The sequence below is a fragment of the Garra rufa genome, chromosome 22, assembly GCF_049309525.1.
Source record: "Garra rufa chromosome 22, GarRuf1.0, whole genome shotgun sequence".
Taxonomy (NCBI): domain Eukaryota; kingdom Metazoa; phylum Chordata; class Actinopteri; order Cypriniformes; family Cyprinidae; genus Garra; species Garra rufa.
In genome coordinates this window covers 23,744,659-23,763,237 of record NC_133382.1, presented here as the reverse complement: position 1 = coordinate 23,763,237, position 18,579 = coordinate 23,744,659, and the positions used below count along the sequence as shown (strand labels likewise).

The 18,579-nt window shown below is 36.9% G+C and overlaps 1 protein-coding gene across 1 annotated transcript; it reads right to left on the bottom strand.

Moving 5' to 3' along the window:
* Nucleotides 1-4,270: 4,270 nt before the first annotated feature.
* six3b (SIX homeobox 3b) lies at nt 4,271-6,879 on the bottom strand. Its single transcript, XM_073828459.1, has 2 exons — nt 6,030-6,879; nt 4,271-5,133 (listed from the first exon to the last, which is right to left on the bottom strand). Exons 1-2 carry the CDS (start codon nt 6,719-6,721, stop codon nt 4,944-4,946), a joined length of 882 nt encoding a protein of 293 aa, XP_073684560.1. The 5' UTR covers nt 6,722-6,879; the 3' UTR covers nt 4,271-4,943.
* Between the last annotated feature and the right edge of the window lie 11,700 nt (nt 6,880-18,579).

The following is an 18,579-nucleotide window of genomic DNA, read 5'->3' as shown; positions in this document are numbered from 1 at the left end:
GTTTTTTCATAAAGTGTTTTTTCAGACTAGTAGAAAGAAAACATCCAAAAGACACTATTAAGTGTTTCTTTTATAGCACTTTACCTATTTGTGTTGTCGTTGCAAAATCCAACGACTCTCATTGCATAAGAGACAAATTCACTCTTAGGGTCTTTTCAAAGGTTTATTTTTTGCAAGAAAGGTCAGACAGTTATAAGGAAACACAGGTTGCTGCAGAGTGTGACAAAGAAGGGAGGGTTTCCTCCACTTTTATATCTCTTCCCTAGTCTTCAAGGTTACATCTCCTAACAGCCAGTAATCTTCCACACATAAGGAAACAGAGAAACACATTCTATATCATACTCTCAAGACTCAAGTCTTCATGTTTTGGGGCCCTGATACTTTTACCTCAGGTTTAAGTAAAGCAGAAAATTACACAATGCTTCATATAAGTAAAATTAATTTTTCTTCCATAGTGTCAATATATTTCAATTACAATACATATTTTTAAAGGCCATTTTCTCAAAATGAGTTTTTTCCCCTACACTTAGCCATAAATCTCCACTCCACTTACACACACCAAACTTGAAATTTTTATTTCTGTCTATATCCTGAAGGCTTTTACAGAGGGATTTGTTTATATATAATTTACTTTATTATATACATTTTTATTTCTCCAAAATTGCGAAAATGTATAGTTTTCTGTCTGTTTTAAGTATTGTCCAGGTGGAGTGACAAAATGAGATACTCACAATTCCCTCAGTAAAAACATTTGACTCTAATATGTCAAAAATATTAAACAAGAATTTTGAAACTGACTTCATCCAGCGTTTAGATTTTTGTACTACAAAATGTATGCAAATTAGCGCATATTTCATTAAATAATGCTCATTTGCATATTTAGACTTTAGACATTTTAGAAAACTTGTAATACAAAAAAATGTTTGCAATTATCAATGTAATCAATCAACTGGGTAAGTAAGGTGATAACTATTAGTTAATTTTTTTTCTATTCACCTACAGTGTCTTGCTTTAAAATAACTCAATTTTATTTGAATATTTTTGATTCCTGTGATAAGCTAAATGATCCTTCAGAAATCATTCTAATATGCTGATTTGCTGTTTAAGTAACATTTATTTTTATTATTATCAATATTTAAACGTGATCATTTATTATTTAAATATGTATTTAATATAAATATTTAGTTTTTCAGAATTCTTTAATGAATAGAAAGATCCAATGATCAGCATTTATCTGAAATAACAAACTTTTGTAACATTATACACAATACGATTCAAGAGATTTAAATATTTTTAATATTTTATATAAATTAATACTTTTATTTAGCAAGGATGCTTTCAATTGATCAAAAGTGATGACGAAGACATTTATAATGTTACAAAAGATTTTTATTTCAGATAAATGCTGTTGTTCTGAACTTTCTATTCATTAAAGAAACCTGAAAAAAAAATTATTGAGCTGTTTCCAAAATAATAACAATAAATGTTTTTATTTATTTATTTATTTTCTAGCAGCAAATCAGAATATTAGAATGATTTCTGAAGGATCGTGTGACTGGAGTAATGATGCTAAAAATCAGCTTTGAAATCACAGGAATAAATTACATTTCTATACTATTATATTTTAAATAGCAAAAATATTTCTAAAAAGAAGAGAGCTTCTTTAAAAAATATTACTGTTCTCAAACTTTTGACTGGTAGTGTATATTATAAAGCATATTTAAAACAATCATTATTATAAAAGTAGGCTTAAAAATTCCACAGCTCAGACTGTTTTTTTAAGAGCCACCACATGATGGCGACATAAGCACATGAATAGAACATAAAGGCTTCCTACTGTAAGAAAAGTTCATGACATATTTCCCAGACAGCAAGCAGCGTTGGCCCAGATCCGGCTCACATTTGGCCCTCATTGTTTTCACTCAAGCCAGATATGGACCGGATCTGGGCCAAAACTATGTTGCTGACTGGGTTGTCGACATATGCACTTCCTAAAGCTTTACATGTCAGTCAAACAGTTACTTTCAAATTACACTTCGCCTAAATAAAACTGTTTTATGTGACAGCTTTGTTAGCCGTGTATTCGGCATAGCTCTAGCATGTGTGCAGCTAAGCATGTTTGGGTTAGAGAACCCAAACATTAGAACAAAAATGTATCTACCGATTAAAAATATAATGAGATAAACCACAAACGATTTTTAATCGCCTAATTATTTTTTAAAGCGCTTTTTAAACGGTGAATGCAGAAGTAGTCATACTTAGAAATGTTTAAGATCTAAAATGCAGTTTCGCTGACCAGATGTGTGCACAAAGGCCGTGATTCCATATGTAATTGCAAATTCAAGATCAAACGTTTTGTTACAGGCGTTCATTCTCATGTGAGAATTATAAAATGTGTTTTATAGTCCTATTTTGTTTATAAACCTCAACTTCTAGAGGTTCCTCAGCCAAGCGCAAACATTCTAATGTCGCCCCAACGCAGTTAGCCAACTGATAGGCCTTTAAGGTCTTTAAAACAACACTTCAGTTTTTGTGCTTACCTGTGTTGTGGTATGTAAATCTATAACAAGTGATAATGACAAGGACTACTTATGTTTCGTAGACTTACCGTCCGATAATGATCTAAACGGAAGTAGCTTGACCGGCTTACTGTTGCTATGGTTGCATCCTCAGGCGAAAGAAACTTTTGAGAGCGGTTGTTGAAAGGTTTAAAAACGCTTTTGAAACGCGTATGTTTACATAGATGTATTATTTGTAATCGAATTGCCAATATTTTTCCACCTTGGTTGTTTCATTAACTGAGTAATTTAATATTGGCTAAGCTATTCATCAAATGAAGCGGAAAATGTGAAGTAGATTTAGGCTACAGGTGACACTACAACAATAACATTTAGCCCTTTTTCCACTACATTTGCTTCTCTATTAACATGTTAAGTTTAAACTTAAGTGTGGTCTTGAAATTGCACTAAATTGGACTTCTGGTGTGTCGAAGAGGTGCGTCGCGTTTAGATTATTTTATAGCGCAGCTCAATGCAGCACAATGAATCCAGGTCAAGGGGAACTGCCGCGTGAATAAACACGAATAAAAAGTTGTGCTCAGTTAAGCGATCAAATCAAAGGGGAGAAGAGGGAACAGAAATCCTCTCACAGTAAACGACACGCTCTTTCTCTTACATGGAACGCTATTAGGACACCACAAACAAACCATCCTCTTGTTATTTAGCCTTATGGTAGTAAGAGAGAAGACTGAAACTGAATGATGCCATTATTAGACAGATAAATGACGTTTGAAAACTGTGGTGATTACAGTCAGCTCTTTGGAATAATGTGGAAGTAATGTGGTGAAACTAATTTCTTTCCACGTATCGGCGGCCAAGTAAGGTTTTGATTACCTAGTTAACATAAGCCACTGAGTACTAAAAATTAAAAAATAAATAAATACAAGAAATTAAATTATATAAAATTTAATTAAATGAAATAAAACTATTATGTCCACATCAACGTTCAGTAGTGTGTTTATTTCTACTCTAAACAGACTATAATAATTAAAGGCGTGTACATAGTCACCTAATAGGTTTTACAATTCATGATCATAATTGTTGTTCTCTTTTGTCATCTAACACGTCCGAGTTTGATGATCGGCTTTCTGTCTTTTTTCCCTCTTTTTTTCTTAAAAAAAACATAAGTTAATTTAAAAAATAATAGTCTAAGCTTTGTAATACATTCATTAATTTTATTTGTCCGATACCTCTGCATTCGCCAATTATTACGCAGGTGTAATTTACAAAAAAAAAAAAAAAAAAAACTGTATTACCTATATTTTGTATTATTCTCTGCCTAAAGCATAACATTTCCAATAAGTATCAATACATATAGGCTACATGTATTGAAAAATACATATACTGTAAGCTATTTTCCGTTTTAGATTTACTAGTCTAATATATTCGTGTTATTTTAAACTCGTTTGCACCAATGAACAATTCCACTACATCAATAATAATAATAATAATAATAAATAGGTAAAAGGGAAAGAACTTTTAAAATCAAAATAAATAAAAGAACGAAAGCAATAACAACACCTATTATTCGATTTTTTGAGTGCAATTTAACATTGAATTAACATGTTCTCACTCTAAAAATGATTAAGAAACTCCTGAAATAAAAATAAAAACGAAGAAACTAGTGTTTAGAATAGCAAATATAATGTTTCAATTTTTGGACAAACTGCCACAATGCCAACTCATTGAATAAACAAATAATACTCTGATAGTCATTATATTAAATTATATTTATTTGCATAAAAGTGACCCATAACACTGTGTTTTCAGCGCCATTAACCCATTTACAGTATAAAAACGAGCAGAATGAATAGACACTTAAAATCTCCAAGCACTTAACAGACATTTACTCACGCTTTATGGACACAACATAAAGAAATTTGCAGGAAAGAGAGTGGCGTAATTGCGATATCATACAAGCATATCTAGACAAGCCTAGACCTAAGGAAAACTTTGAATCGGACATGGACAATTTAATATAAATCTCGAGATAAAATTAGTATGAACATCTGCTGTCGAGTAAAAGACGAAGAGGGGGAATAAAGGTGCTTTTGACTTCAACGATTGTCTGATAAACACAAAATAACAAAATTGTCTCTCCGGCTCACGCTTTTCATCGAGCATCGAGTTCTACTTTCTCAGACTCCACTTCATTAATGCCTTTTAAAAATGCAAAATATTCACAAATGAACATGCAAAATGGTCGTGTAGGCCTTGGAAATGAAAGGAAAGGGCGTCAGTCCGTTGAAGCGCTGGAAAAACAGCATGCTTTTCTCCTTTTGTCAAACACAAGCTGGCAAAATGGCCGGTCCCCATGTTGCCCGCAATTTCTCACAAGTTAATTTTTCTCTGGGCAAAAATGTTCCATATTTGTCTGACGGTGTATCATACATCGAAATCAGAGTCACTGTCGGTAACTGAGAGAATGGTCCCGCCGTCGCCTCGTTCATTCATACTGGAGACGCTGGTAGTGGGGCTGGCCGCTGCGCACGGGGACTCGGCCGAGCTGTGCGGTGTGCAGCCGGACTCTGACATGGAGCGCAGGCCGCTTTGACCCAGTCCGTGATGCTGAAGCCTAAAAACACAAGCATTTAGAAAATAAGATTACCTATGCAATATTCAACTGTAGGCTACATACATTACAGACGGTATTGTTCGAATTCGACGGGCTACAGAGTCTATAATAATAAACATGATTGTTACTCTGTGAAATGTGAGATCACACCAATAAAAGTAAAAAACGATTTTCGTTACACAAGTAAGTGTTTACATAAGGATGTTTATATTTCTATTTATATACAAGCTTATAATTTTCAAAAAAAATGAATGTTTATTAACTACAAAAAAAATCAAAACAAATTTATTTCTAATTGTAAATAATTAATGAGCTCTAGCCACATTTAATTTAATTTTATGTATATTTTTGATTAGATTATATCAATTTACACTATATGAAAATTATTATTTAGCATTTAAAGATAACAATATGCCAATGCACTGCCAAATATACATTTTTCAAAACACATATATTTTTTATATATATTTATATATTTTATATATTATTTATTCACAAAAAAGTAAAAATGTTTAATTGTTTCTGGAAAAAATCATAACTATAAATTGATTTATGCTATTGTGCTGTCATGATTATTTTCCAATTTGCTTAATTACCTAAGAACTCCACATTTATTGTTTATTTTATATTCAAAACGCCAAATAAAATAACACGTTTTCTAAAGCTGTAACAATCCAATGCAATAAATAGTCTGAAATTATGCTGCAAAAGCAAAAACAAAATGCCTTTTTTGTTTCAAATAAATAAAACAACATTTTTCAATTTCTTTTCGATTGTTCGAGCACATCCTACAGATTGTCTGACAAAGTTTGCCGTCTTTTGCTGTTTATAAATAGCCTTTATATCTACGTAAGTATTCGTTTTATTTCTCCCCGAATTCAACCCATTAAACCGACCTGTTTTTGGCAGCTGCCGCTCTGTCTCTTTGCCTTCGATTTTTAAACCAATTGCCCACTTGAGTGGGAGTCAGTCCAGTGGCTTGTGCCAGTTCCCTTTTCTTGCTCGGATTTGGGTAAGGATCCTGTAGGTACCACTCCCTCAACAAGCCGCGAGTTCGTTCCTTGAAACAGTGAGTCTTCTGCTCACCATCCCAGATGGTCCGTGGCAAGGGGAACTTCTTGCGGACCCGGTATTTATCAACGGGTCCGAGGGGACGACCGCGCAGCTTCTCTGCCTCTTGGTAGTGCGCTTCGAGCCACATCGCCTGCAGCTTTCCATGAGAGTCTTTGGTGAACTTGTGGGTTTCCAGGATGTGGTACAATTCACGGAAGCTTCCAGTGTGATACGCGACCACCGCTCGGGCTCGCTGGATGGACTCGTGCTTGTTGATGGCATCGCAGGCTCCGGGTGCCACGGGCAAGGACCAAAGGAAACGTCCGAGTCTCTCGATGTCCCCGGTTTCCTCCAGCGTCTCGCACACGCTGGCCACCTGTTCCGCCGAGAAGTTTAGGGTGGGCAGCTGAAACATCGGTAAGTCCTCCGGGGATCGCGCTCTGGGAATGCTGCCCGCTAGAAGCAGAGGGCGATCCGCGAAATTAGGCAGGAAAAGATGTGAGGGATAAAGCTCTAAAGGAGACCTGAAAACCATGGAGTCGCCGGACTGAGACAAACAGACGGGAAAAGACGGCAAAACTGACGTCGTGTTTGCGCTGCGATCGCTGCAGTGCCACCGAACGCGTAATATCTACCCTTAATCAACTTCGAATGCAACGGTGAAACATTTTGTTTCGCTTTTCTATTGGTCTTCCTGGTGTCGTGCTGTGGTTGTCATGGCAGCCCTGCCAATCACTGTCAAGCTTGCCCGTCATTAGCCAGTGCGCGCTGCCCTTCTCCACATTTACTTTGCGCGCAGGGTTTTATCGTCGCTCCAATCAGAACTGGCCACTCACTGCGGGATGTTTTCAAGCAGGCGAATGGTGCGCCAGTTCACTCGACGGTAGGAGGATTAATAGATGGAATATTGCTATATTACAGCGAGTATGCTTTCGCGCTTAGGTGTGAAAGTCTGCGAGCTAGTCAACAGATAAATAATTCTGTTATTTACCAAACATTTATATAACGTAGAAGGACTGAGATTTTTTTTAAATTAAAAAGATAATACAATTATTAGGCTATTTTATTTTAACATAATAAATAGGCTAAATCATTTTACATCTAAAAGGCAAAATACCATATTTTAATTAGGCTATTTAGCGCTAATATTAATAAATATAAGCACTTATTTGTAAAAATAAATAATGTTAAAATTATTTAACATAAGCATCTAAGCTTTTTGGTAATCTGTAATTGTCATGATACTCTAACGTTTAAATACACGTGTTTTTTTTAGCCTACAGAATAATGCGTATTCCGTGTAATTATTATTAGTTATTTCACCACTTTATCAATTTTTTTTTTTTTTTTTTTTTTTTTTTTTTTTTAAAGATTTATTTTTTGGCCTTTTTTGTGATAGGAAAGATCAGATAGGACAGGAAGCGAAGTGGGAGAGAGATTAGGGGAGGGATCGGGAAAGGTCCTCGAGTCGGGACTCGAACCCGGGACGCCCGGAGCGCACCAGCGCTATATGTCGGCGCGCTAACCACACGCCTATCTGCGCCGACCCACTTTATCAATTTAAGCGGCAAGATAAAGTGTCAGTAGGAAACAAGATCGGCTTGTTAGGCCTGAGTCAAATAACATTCTTTCACAAGGCTTTTTGTTTGCACAAAGCGTGTAATTAATGCCACAAACAAGTTAATTCACTTGGCCTAATTGTCTGTTTATCCTGGGGCTTAGCGCTTAATGGCCTTCTCTCCAGTGGGCACACCACTACTGTCTTACATTAAACATTAATATGTACAGTTAAAAGGCGGCGATGTCTGCAGATTTATCATTAGTGATTAATTGGGGATTTGATTTACAAAAAAAAAAAAAAAAAAAAAACCTGCTACCGCCTAATAATATGCGTTTTGGAAAGATTTTAAATACGGCATTGCTCCAAGGCAAGATTTAAACATTAGCTTTTCTAGGCTACAGGTGTTGGCATAATAATAACTGCAAACAAAAGCACTAATCTCGCGCCCCGTAGACAAGTAACGAGACGTCTTTGTTCATCAGGATTAGTTAATTGGTTGAATATCGTGTTCACTGCAAATATGAACCTCTATTTACAGCACAAAAATCAACCAAAGCGCTTAAGGACCACGTTTTGTAAACTTAAATGAAACCGAAAGCGGTGCTACAGTTTAATACAAAATACTAACATTTTTTTTTTTTTTTTTACTGATGCTTCAACGGATTCTTAAGTGGAAAATAGGCCTATTGATAGATTGTTATACAACTGAACCGACTAACTTATTTACACAATATATTTAAGGTCACAGTGCACAGTTGAACTTTGAAATGACCTTGAAATGATAAGGTCAAGGGGACAGTCACATTCAGAGCACTTTGCATTTGATCAGAGGGGCCACAAACACTTTCAGGCACGCATTAGGTCGACAGTCAAAACCATTTATTGAAGTTACAGATAACAGGATACAAAATTAATCTGCGATTACTTTTGGATTTTCGTCGCTGGAGAAATCTTAATAATCCACGGTAAAGCTTAAGGCAGCTTATCAGTGTGGGTAAGCTTAATAACACTTACAAATCTGTTACAGAATTAGAAAATAAACACGAAACGTAAATTCGCCAGATGAACTTGTTCCTCACAAAAAAATTTGATTCGCTGGAGCGTAATTGTTCATGTATTGTGAATCAATACGTCAGTGTGTGGAAAGGCTATCCACAGCTCATGCAACAAGTCGCCCTTCACCTTCACCGAGCTTCCAAGCTCTAACGGCGGGAGGAGGCAATCAGACGGTCTAGAATCAAATGGAGACACCATTTTCCAGTGCTTAGCATCATAGTAAAACAAACGAAAATCCACGGTGAAACCAAGAAAAAAAATACCGGCAATGGCATTCACTCAATTAATTATAACTGAGTAACCTGTTAGTTGAAATCCAGTCTCTTTTGGTAAAAGCCTTGTTTTTAATGTCTTAAATTCTTACTTCAATAGACAGTTGTATGAACTAAAGGAGCTGAATATTCTTAATACCTTTAACTGACAATAAACGGTCCTTGAAATCCTCACAAATGGTGTATTTTACATGAACATCATAAAAAATTGTGTTAAAATTATACAAACATACAAATTTACAATGCAAGTTTGTGTATTAAACTGAAGAGAATGAGAAGTGTGTTTTATATCAAAATTGACAGGGATTATTTGCATGGCATATTTTAGATACCCCATGCATATTTAATTAAAGTCTGCACTGTGTTTCCCACAGAACATATGTTAAGCCATCTGAATGTTTGAATGTGACTTGCTATGCTGGATATAAAGACATTACCTGGGCACTAAATTAATCATTGATGTTGGACAGCTGTCTACAGCCAGCAAGCATATTCATCAGTTCATATTTTAAAACATTTATTGCATATAATTATATCTGCGGTGCTTGCTTTACCAGGCAATCCTTCAGTCTGAAGCACACTATACTGTAGGCACATGAGCTGCGTAAAACAACGCTTTTTGTTTCTCAGAAATTACGTTAGACTGCAAGTGAGCGAAGATAAAACCCCCAGTTTAATCTGCCATTGTCATTGCACACTGAGCCACGTAGCATATGGCTCACACACATGTAGTGTTTTAGCAAGAATGAGGTAAAATGATATTGAATAAATCCTCCTTGGTCAAAGCTATTCTATTAATCAAAGCTATTAATCCAAACATCTCATCAGAAGCGGGTATGATAATCTTATTTTGGGTAAAAATGCTTTTCTAGCCTGAACATGCCTGGCCGGGCGGTCGCAAATGTAAATTGTGGCCGCCTACTTACAGAAACATAAGCTCATCCTGTCTGAAGTGAGATTTTCTGCAACAGTGGCCCATAAACCAGTGTTTAACAGTATTGTCATTGGGACAAGCTGCTTAATGGTACTGTGCAGTTTACCTTGATCCATGTGGCCAAGGTTCAGAGCATAATTTGTTTAATAGCGGTAATGGCCATATGACAATGGATTTTACCAATGAGATGTATTGTGTGTGTGTCAAGAGGTTTTTCCATGTCCTTTAAATGGGTAAAGGCAATGTCATGCAATATGTTCTTTTTTTTTTAAACCTGCACCTGAAACTGAAGCTTCAGGCATCTTTATTGCTCAGTCATGAGTAAGAGCCAAAAGCCTGCCTGTCCTTGTACTGCAGCACACAGCCTCTCTCTCTCTCTCTCTCTCTCTCTCTCTCTCTCTCTCTCTCTCTCTCTCTCTCTCTCTCTCTCTCTCTCTCATACACACTCATTCTCATTTCCGAATTCCTTAATTTCCTTAAAGTTCATTCTAAGAGCAGTCACACACTTTGTAGAAGATCAACTAGGTAAATCTCTACAGAGTTTATCAGTATGACATGGATCATGGTACATTAATGGTCAGCTCTTTAAATACAATGTTTTGTTCCATGTTTAGTTTATATTAAAATATATCCAAGAATTTAAAAAAGCTAGTCACTAATAAGCAGTAACATTCTTTCACCTTATCCTTGTCTGTCATCGATAGCCAATTCACATTTGCTGTGCACTAGGAGCATTAACACCTGGTCTTATGTAATTATTTAAATACACATATAAATGTATCTTTTACCCATCCTCGTGTCTTTTTAAACCTGTATGACTTTTTTTTTGTAAAAGAACCAGAGCTGTTGAGCTTGAAAAGGATGTAATGCACCATAAAAGTATCATGAAGTGAATTCATATGACTCATGCACTAACCTTGTGAGCTGCAGAGTTGAGTTTTTCAATTTAAACCAAAATTTAAAGTCATTAGTCTCTAATAATCAACTAGTTTGTGAGTTTTACTCACAAAAATCTGATCATTCGGACCATTTTGTGAAATGAATCAACTGATTCATTGAACAGATGTGACTCAAAACAAAGATCTGTTCATGAATCAACATTGCTGCTACTCCCATGAATTCTCAAGATTACTAGTGTTGGGTCGAGTCCACCTAAGTCGAGTCCGAGTTGAGTCCGAGTCTTTAACCATTCGAGTCCGAGTCGAGTCCGAGTCCAACTAAACACTACTGTTTATCAGTATCTTAACCTTGTTTTAACCTTTACAACTAGAATAAGGCAATGCCAATTTAAATGTAAAAAAGCAAACCTCTATTGCATATTGCAATTTGGATTTTTGATTTCACACCATCTCATAATTAGTGTCCTGCTCAACAAACTTTAAAGTCATGTAACAGAAGTTATAACTTATGCATTGTGACATATTTCAGAGTGAAACAGCTTTTAGAATGTGAAAAATTATAGGACAGGACTTGACTTTATTTGCTGTTATATAGTCAATGTATAAATTCAATGGGGTGGGTAGGAAGATTAGTGAATGAGACCTGAGGAGCAGAAAATTCACCTCTTATCTCTGGTTTTGGCTGTTTTGGGTTTTATATGACGAATGGTAAGACCTTAGACAGGGTAGATGGCATTTTGGGGGGGGTTTTTTGGATGAAAATGAGGCTGTTAGGGGACAGTTTTTAAGTAGCAGTCTATGGAGGCCATGGAATAAAAGAGTAAAAAAAAAGTAAATTTGAGTTTATATTTCAAATTTCTGACTTTATTTTCACAATTCCGAGATTATATCTCACAATTTTGATAAGAAATGACATTCTCCCTTTTCCCCTCAGCTCAAAATCATGAGTTTAAATCCCACACTCCTGACATTTTTCCCCTCAGAAAACTCTGTTGAGTTCATTTGAGTAATAAAGTCCGAAATACAACATATAAACAACATATAAAAAAAAGTCTGAATTGTGAGATAAAATAGGCAAATGTAATATGACGCAGTCTGCTGCAGCAGGTTTACGGTGCTGTCGCTTTAAGACCGGATGCACAGATCATACATTGTGACACATCTGTATTTCTCCCAACTGTTTAAATTCACTCAAGACAAAACCGACTGCATTTGCATGAATAATCTCCAAGACGGTGCATTTTGACATAACTTTTCGTGCAAGTGTGTAGCAATAACATGCAAAAAAATAAAATGACTGATTTTGTGGTTCTGGGTCACATTTGTGTATCCATCTTTTTTTTGTAAGAACACGCACGGCCATTTGTAAATTGTATGGGTCTGGCTTCCGGTCTCATCTGATTCAAGCTATTTTTCGCTGTACAAAACAGCTTATTTTGCTGCTTGATATTGTAAATTGTTGTGTCTTACCATGTTATTTTAATGTATTATCTTAATTATGAACACACTGGTTTGTGGTGGTTTGCAGTTTTACCGTTTACTGCATGTTGTTATTCTTCATGTTATTTCTCTATAGCGGCTAATGAACCGGAAGTCTCACCCATAGGTTTACTTCTGCATATAATGATTTTTTATTTTAAGTGTATTTAAGTGTATTTAAGCCTATTTATTTATTTTACACAATAATACAGAATGCCATTCCGCTCTGAAGCTGTTAATCTTTCCCATGATTTCTGAGAGAGTAATGAACTCCTGATGAGTGTGAACCCTTTGCATTTTTTAGAATGGAGATGGAACCCAGCATTTTTCAAAAAGAAAAGGACAGAGAAAAATAGAGAGACACAAGCTTTAGACACACAGACAGACTGAATAAGAAACGAACTGGACAAGGCATTCAAGACAAAACTAGTGGATAATTGATGTATGCGGTGGAATGCCAACATGGAGGCTAATTGAGTGTAAAGAACGACCGACCTCAGAGCTCAAGACCGATACTAGCAAAAAATAAAATAAATGACCATAAAAATACAATACAAAACTGCCACCAACAGCGGTGGTACAGCAGCTGGAAGAGATTAAAAGCGTGTTAATGCCAATTTATGTTGGCAGCAGATGTCATATTGCACAAAGCGCTAAATCCATTCACATCATGATTAAAGATTAGATGTTTAGGCCTACATGTGATGACTTTTTAGTAATGGACATATTTCAAACCGCTTCCAGCTGTTTCAAAAAGCAAAGCTAATGGCATTCACTGTATCTAACTGTATTAAATATAGATAAGTGAACATGTCCGTTCTTCATTATAGCTGCTTCAAGTCAATAATTTGCTTGACGTGCTGTCTATATATCGAGATGAAACCGCTCCACAGGTGGAAAAGCAGAACGCTTGCTAATCCTGTGCGTTCACGACGAGCTCTTTTCCACAAGAGGTCAGCGTGTAGGCTCAAACAAGAAAGTTGAAAAGCGTATTTGCTTGTATGTGAGACACTAAATACAGCGTCATGAGCAGAGAGGACCGGGAGAGAGAGAACGAACACAATTAATTCTCAATTCGGCTAACACCGAGAGATCAGAGCAAGGGCTGGGCTCATTAAGCGTCACATGCGAAATTAAATGCTAAACAGTTGCTAAACGGCAAAAACATTCAATTCCACCTCGACAGGCAGTCCCCCTGCATGATTTCTTTGAAAGCTCGGCCCCCTCCTTCCACTTACCGATTCCTCCCACTTCAATTCGTGCGTCTGCTTCTTGTAATCAAATGACACGCGTGTTTTTTATAGTATTTAACACAAGTGGTGCTTTACAACTCGTTCAATCTATAATCGCCTGTAATTAATCTTATGCAAGCTGATTAACGTCCCCTTCAGTCTCATAAATCACGAAAGGTCAGAATTCAGTCACAGTTTAGTTTGTCAGGATGCTGTTTGATTCAGACTTGCCATTCAGACTCTGTTAAAATATGTATTGAAACGGCTGACAGACCGTTCACTCTGTATTCCTGGAGAAGCCTCAAGACGACAAGAGGACGATGGGCTTAGGTCGGGCAGACCAGTGAAGTGCTGAGGGAAACCACAGCTTGGATCTACATGGAAATGCACTCTTCAGACAAGCTGCTTTTGGAGAGCTGAGGACAAGCGCACCCCAATACCACAACCCCCGTCGCTCAGCCCTGTCCCGGGTCTCATGAAATAATGATAGGTCAAGGCCTGTCCCCATTCTACCTCAAAAGCAGACATCAAATTATGTCTTTAGTGAACATGGTGCATCAACGTAAAGACCAGCCTCTGTAGTCTATTTGAGGACCTCCTCATGGAGTCTCGTCCGATTAACAGCGTATACGGTAATCCTTCTGATTCCTCCTTGTGGGGTCTCTGAGGACAAGCAGAAGCGAGTCTAAAGCCTGCGGAGTTGGGACAAAAGGGGTCTGCGATATACTCAGCCTGGGGTGGAGATTGTAGGTTTAGCCCCTCATCTTCAGATCCAGGCATGCCGTGTAGATGAATATAGAATATCGAATGCTAACATAATCATTAAGGACTTTAACTTATGTATACTGAGACCATTCCGTGAAATTTTTCTCTGATCTTTTTCTTTTAACATGCCTGGCAGGCTTTCATACTCCTTTGTCAAAACGTCACGCTGGAGCGACCAAAGGTCAAGCTGTAATGAGAGTCACGCAAGTGCTGACTTATTGTCAAGAAAGAAAAAATTATTCATAATATTAATGATAATAATGCTGAGATAACAATGGTCAAGTGTTATCATGGAAACCAATGGCTTTTTCAGTTTAGATTAGGGGTCTTCAATATTTTGTTGTCAAACTGGCTTTTATGTCTCTTGCACTAAAGCCAAAAATAATATATTGTATTGTATTGTAATATAGTTATATAGTTGACAGTGTACACTATTGTTTTAAAGTTTAGGGGTGAGTAAAAAAAAAATAATTGAAGAAATTAAAGGGATAGTTCACCCAAAAATGAAAATTCTGTCATTAATTACTCACCTTCATGTCATTCCAAACCCATACAACCTTTGTTCATTTTCAGAACACAAATTAAGATATTTTTGATGAATCCGAGAGATTTCTGACCCTGCATAGACAGCAACACAACTGATCTCACATGGGCTACTTTAATGATGTCCTTACTACCTTTCTAGGCTGTTTGAATGTTTCAATTGCATTGCTGTCTATGGCAGGTCAGAAAGCTCTCAGATTTAATGAAAAATATCTTACGGGTTTGGAATGACATGAGGATAAGTAATTAGTGACAGAATTCATTTTTGGGTGAAATATCCCTTGAATACTTAGCAAGGATTCTTTAAATTGATCAAAATTGACAGTAATGGTTTTTATCTCAATTAAATGCTGTTCTTTCGAACTTTCTATTCATCAAATTATCCTGAAATAAATGCATTATGATTTTCACAAAAATATTAAACAGCTTTTTTTTTTACATCGATACTGTTTTGACACTGAAGTAATAACTGCTGAAAATTTCAAAAAACTTCATCATAGGAATAAATGACATTTTAAAATATATTAAAATAGAAAACAGATGTTTTAAATTGTAATAATATTTCACAATATAACTGTTGACTGTATTTTATTTTATTTAATTTAAATTTTAAAATTGAGATTTATACATCATAAATACGTTTTCCATTGATGTATGGTTTGTTAGGATAGGACAATATTTGACCGAGAAGGTGCAAAAAATTTTAATATTGAAAAAATCGCCTTTAAAGTTGTTCAAATGAAGTTCTTAGCCAAGCATATTAATAATCAAAAATTAAGTTTTTATATATTTACTGTAAGAAATTTACAAAATATCTTCATGGAACATGATCTTTAATTAATATCCTAATGATTTTTGGCATAAAAGAAAAATCGATAAATTTGACCCATACAATGTATTGTTGGCTACTGCTACAAATATACCCATGTGACTCATGACTGGTTTTGTAGTCCAGGGTCACATATTTGTTTTTATTTCTTAATCCTAAGAACTATTTGTCATGTAAAGAATAAAATAAGCTTGGCTACTCTTATGATTTCAAATCAGTGTTTAGAAAGTACAATAAAACAATTAAATAAATGTTACCTTTCCAAATGTTACTAAATGCAATCTTTCTTTTCCACAGACTTATTAGAGTCTACTTTGTGGACCACAGTTTGAAAAAACACATGTTAGTGAACCTAAAATGGGTTGTAACATACCAAGGGAACACAGAATTATGTTTATAATGGACAATCTGTCAGCAACAGGTCAGTGAGAAAAGGTTTCAAACAAGAAAAATGCACCAAGACAGATGCATCAGCCTTCGAGATGCTTACGGACACTGTTAAAGAACATAAGTGCTTGTCTAGCCTCAGCAAACAGGGCTGCAATCTTAATCACTTCTGACAGAGAAAATTTCATTTTCATAGTCATATAGAAAGAAGCTGAATCCAAATGTAATTGTAGAAGGACTATTAGTATATTTCTGAAGTATGCTGGACTATACTCTGTCACTTTACCTGTGACAACTCTTTCCTTGCCACTCTGGGAGGTCAGAGGAAGCAGCACCGTCAGCGCTGCCGGCAGCCATAACGATATGCCCGAAGAGAGAGGCAGAGCCATGAAAAATTCATCAGGCCTCCGCATGGCGGGGGGAGGGCAGAGGCAAGACTGGTGAGGGGGTTTAATTTGCCCAGGGAAGAGCACCGCCGTGTCCCGCGCTCCAGCGCCGCTGTAATTAAAGGGACGAGGCCTGCGGAAATTGGCTCGGACCCCGCTGTAGAGCACCGTCAACCCCGCCTGCCCGCGCTCTCGTCGGCCTATTCCAAAATCAATTATCTCCACGAAACAGCTGTAAGGCCCTCACCGCAGCCTCTTGCTCCTGAAGTGAGGAAGACATTTGAAATTCATTACCATATAAAGCAAAAGGTCCTTTACGTATTAAACAGCACTCGCCTTTTTATAAATTGTTTTTTCCCCCTCGAACCTGATGACAATTTGACCACTTTCAGCCTCCTGGTGTGAAAACCAAGCAGCGAAGGTTGATTGCATCATTTATAAGGAAACAAAGAGAGGGAGGGGGCATGTCAACATTCAGATGTGAAGGCTGTCATCCGGTTTATTAGTTTCATACCACTTTTATGCTGTACAGTAGGTAAAAGTTTACTGACCTTGCTGTGCCAGAGAGCTCAACCTTCACACCGTGTTCCTCTGACAGATCCTCCGATAGCAGGAGGCAGTTCGTGGCGAGGAACCTGAATCCACTGCTATCCTGCCACATCTGAGTGTGAGCTTACAATGTAGAAAAACAAGTTGGAGAAATGACACAGAAGAGGCTGCAGAAGAAAAAAAAAGATGATATGAAATATTAAACTCCACAGTGAGGTTCAGTCCGAAGCTAAAATAGAATTGGAAAACATCACATTGGTGTTCGCCTCTCACTTTTTTATCCTCTAACCTCCCCGTCCCCCATCAAGACACTTCTAACAAGACTTTTAATTACCGCTTCTTACACCAGCTTCTAGGTCACCATGTTCTGCTTGTCTGAAGTAAATAATTCATGAGCAACCAACTGGGTACATTTCTGGACTGAAAAGAGCTGTCTGCCACACGTGTCTATTCTCCTGGATCATACCGGCGTTGGCTCATCGTGGGCCAAACACGCAGCCATGAACAGCCAGCAGTCTCAGTGAGAACATTGGCCATAGAGTGCAGTGTGAGGGAATTCACTGAGGGGTGTGCAATGTCAGGGAGTGACTCATCGTGTCTGACTATTCCAGGACAAAGAGACGATAACAGACGACTCACCGGGGAGCTGTCTTCTCCCACTATTCACAGTCCACCGCACTCTCTGTACTCTAAAGTTGGTTGGTTGGGGGGGAGAGAGTTCGAGTCAGTGAATCAATGTGTCACTGGGAAGGGTGTGTGGGGGGGGATTGAGACGCACAAGGGTGTGCAGTAGGTTTGTTGGCGCCAAAAGTGGCCGAGCTGAGCTTGTCGGTGGTAAGCGTCGTAAATACGAGGTGAGAATCCCCCCATGCTCCGGTGGGATACGGATGATGCTGGTAGCGGGGCTCAAGTACTTGTGGAAGGCAGGAGCGATGTGTACATGCGATGCCCTTGAGACCTGAGTGAATGTGCCGTCAACTATGTGATGTCACGAGTGTCACTGTGTCAGCGATCACACACAACCTGGCTGAATTATTCAACGGCACTGAATGGCATTAAATCTAAAAACAAAATCAAAGATGATGTTGAAAACCGTGCAGAAATTGGATAAGATATCTTGGGATAAGAATCATAATTTCAGGATCAGGTTTAAATTTGGGTTCCTAAATGATTCTTCTAGTATTTTTAAGGAAAACAATATTTGGGAATTGTTTTAAATAAACACAAACTATACTAAATTGAAAGCAATTTGCATTTTAAGCCATTTTAGTAGAATGTTTTTATACTTTTTTAATGATTTAAAAAATATTGATTATAATATTATTAAGAGATGGCATAACTGTATTATAATATTCTGACTTAATGTTGTAATTAACAACACAAAGAAAAAACAAATGTAAAAATATTTTAGCATGTTATATATTACATCCAGCTTGCAGAATCTGCAAAATGTTAATTATTTTATCAAAATAAGAGGGATCATACAAATTGCATGTTATTT

Coding starts and splice junctions, on each gene's coding strand:
- six3b (XM_073828459.1), bottom strand. CDS start 6,721: ATGGTTTTCAGGTCTCCTTTAGAGCTTTATCCCTCACATCTTTTCCTG. Junction 5,134..6,029: donor GCGGCAGCTGCCAAAAACAG/GTCGGTTTAATG, acceptor TTGTGTTTTTAG/GCTTCAGCATCACGGACTGG.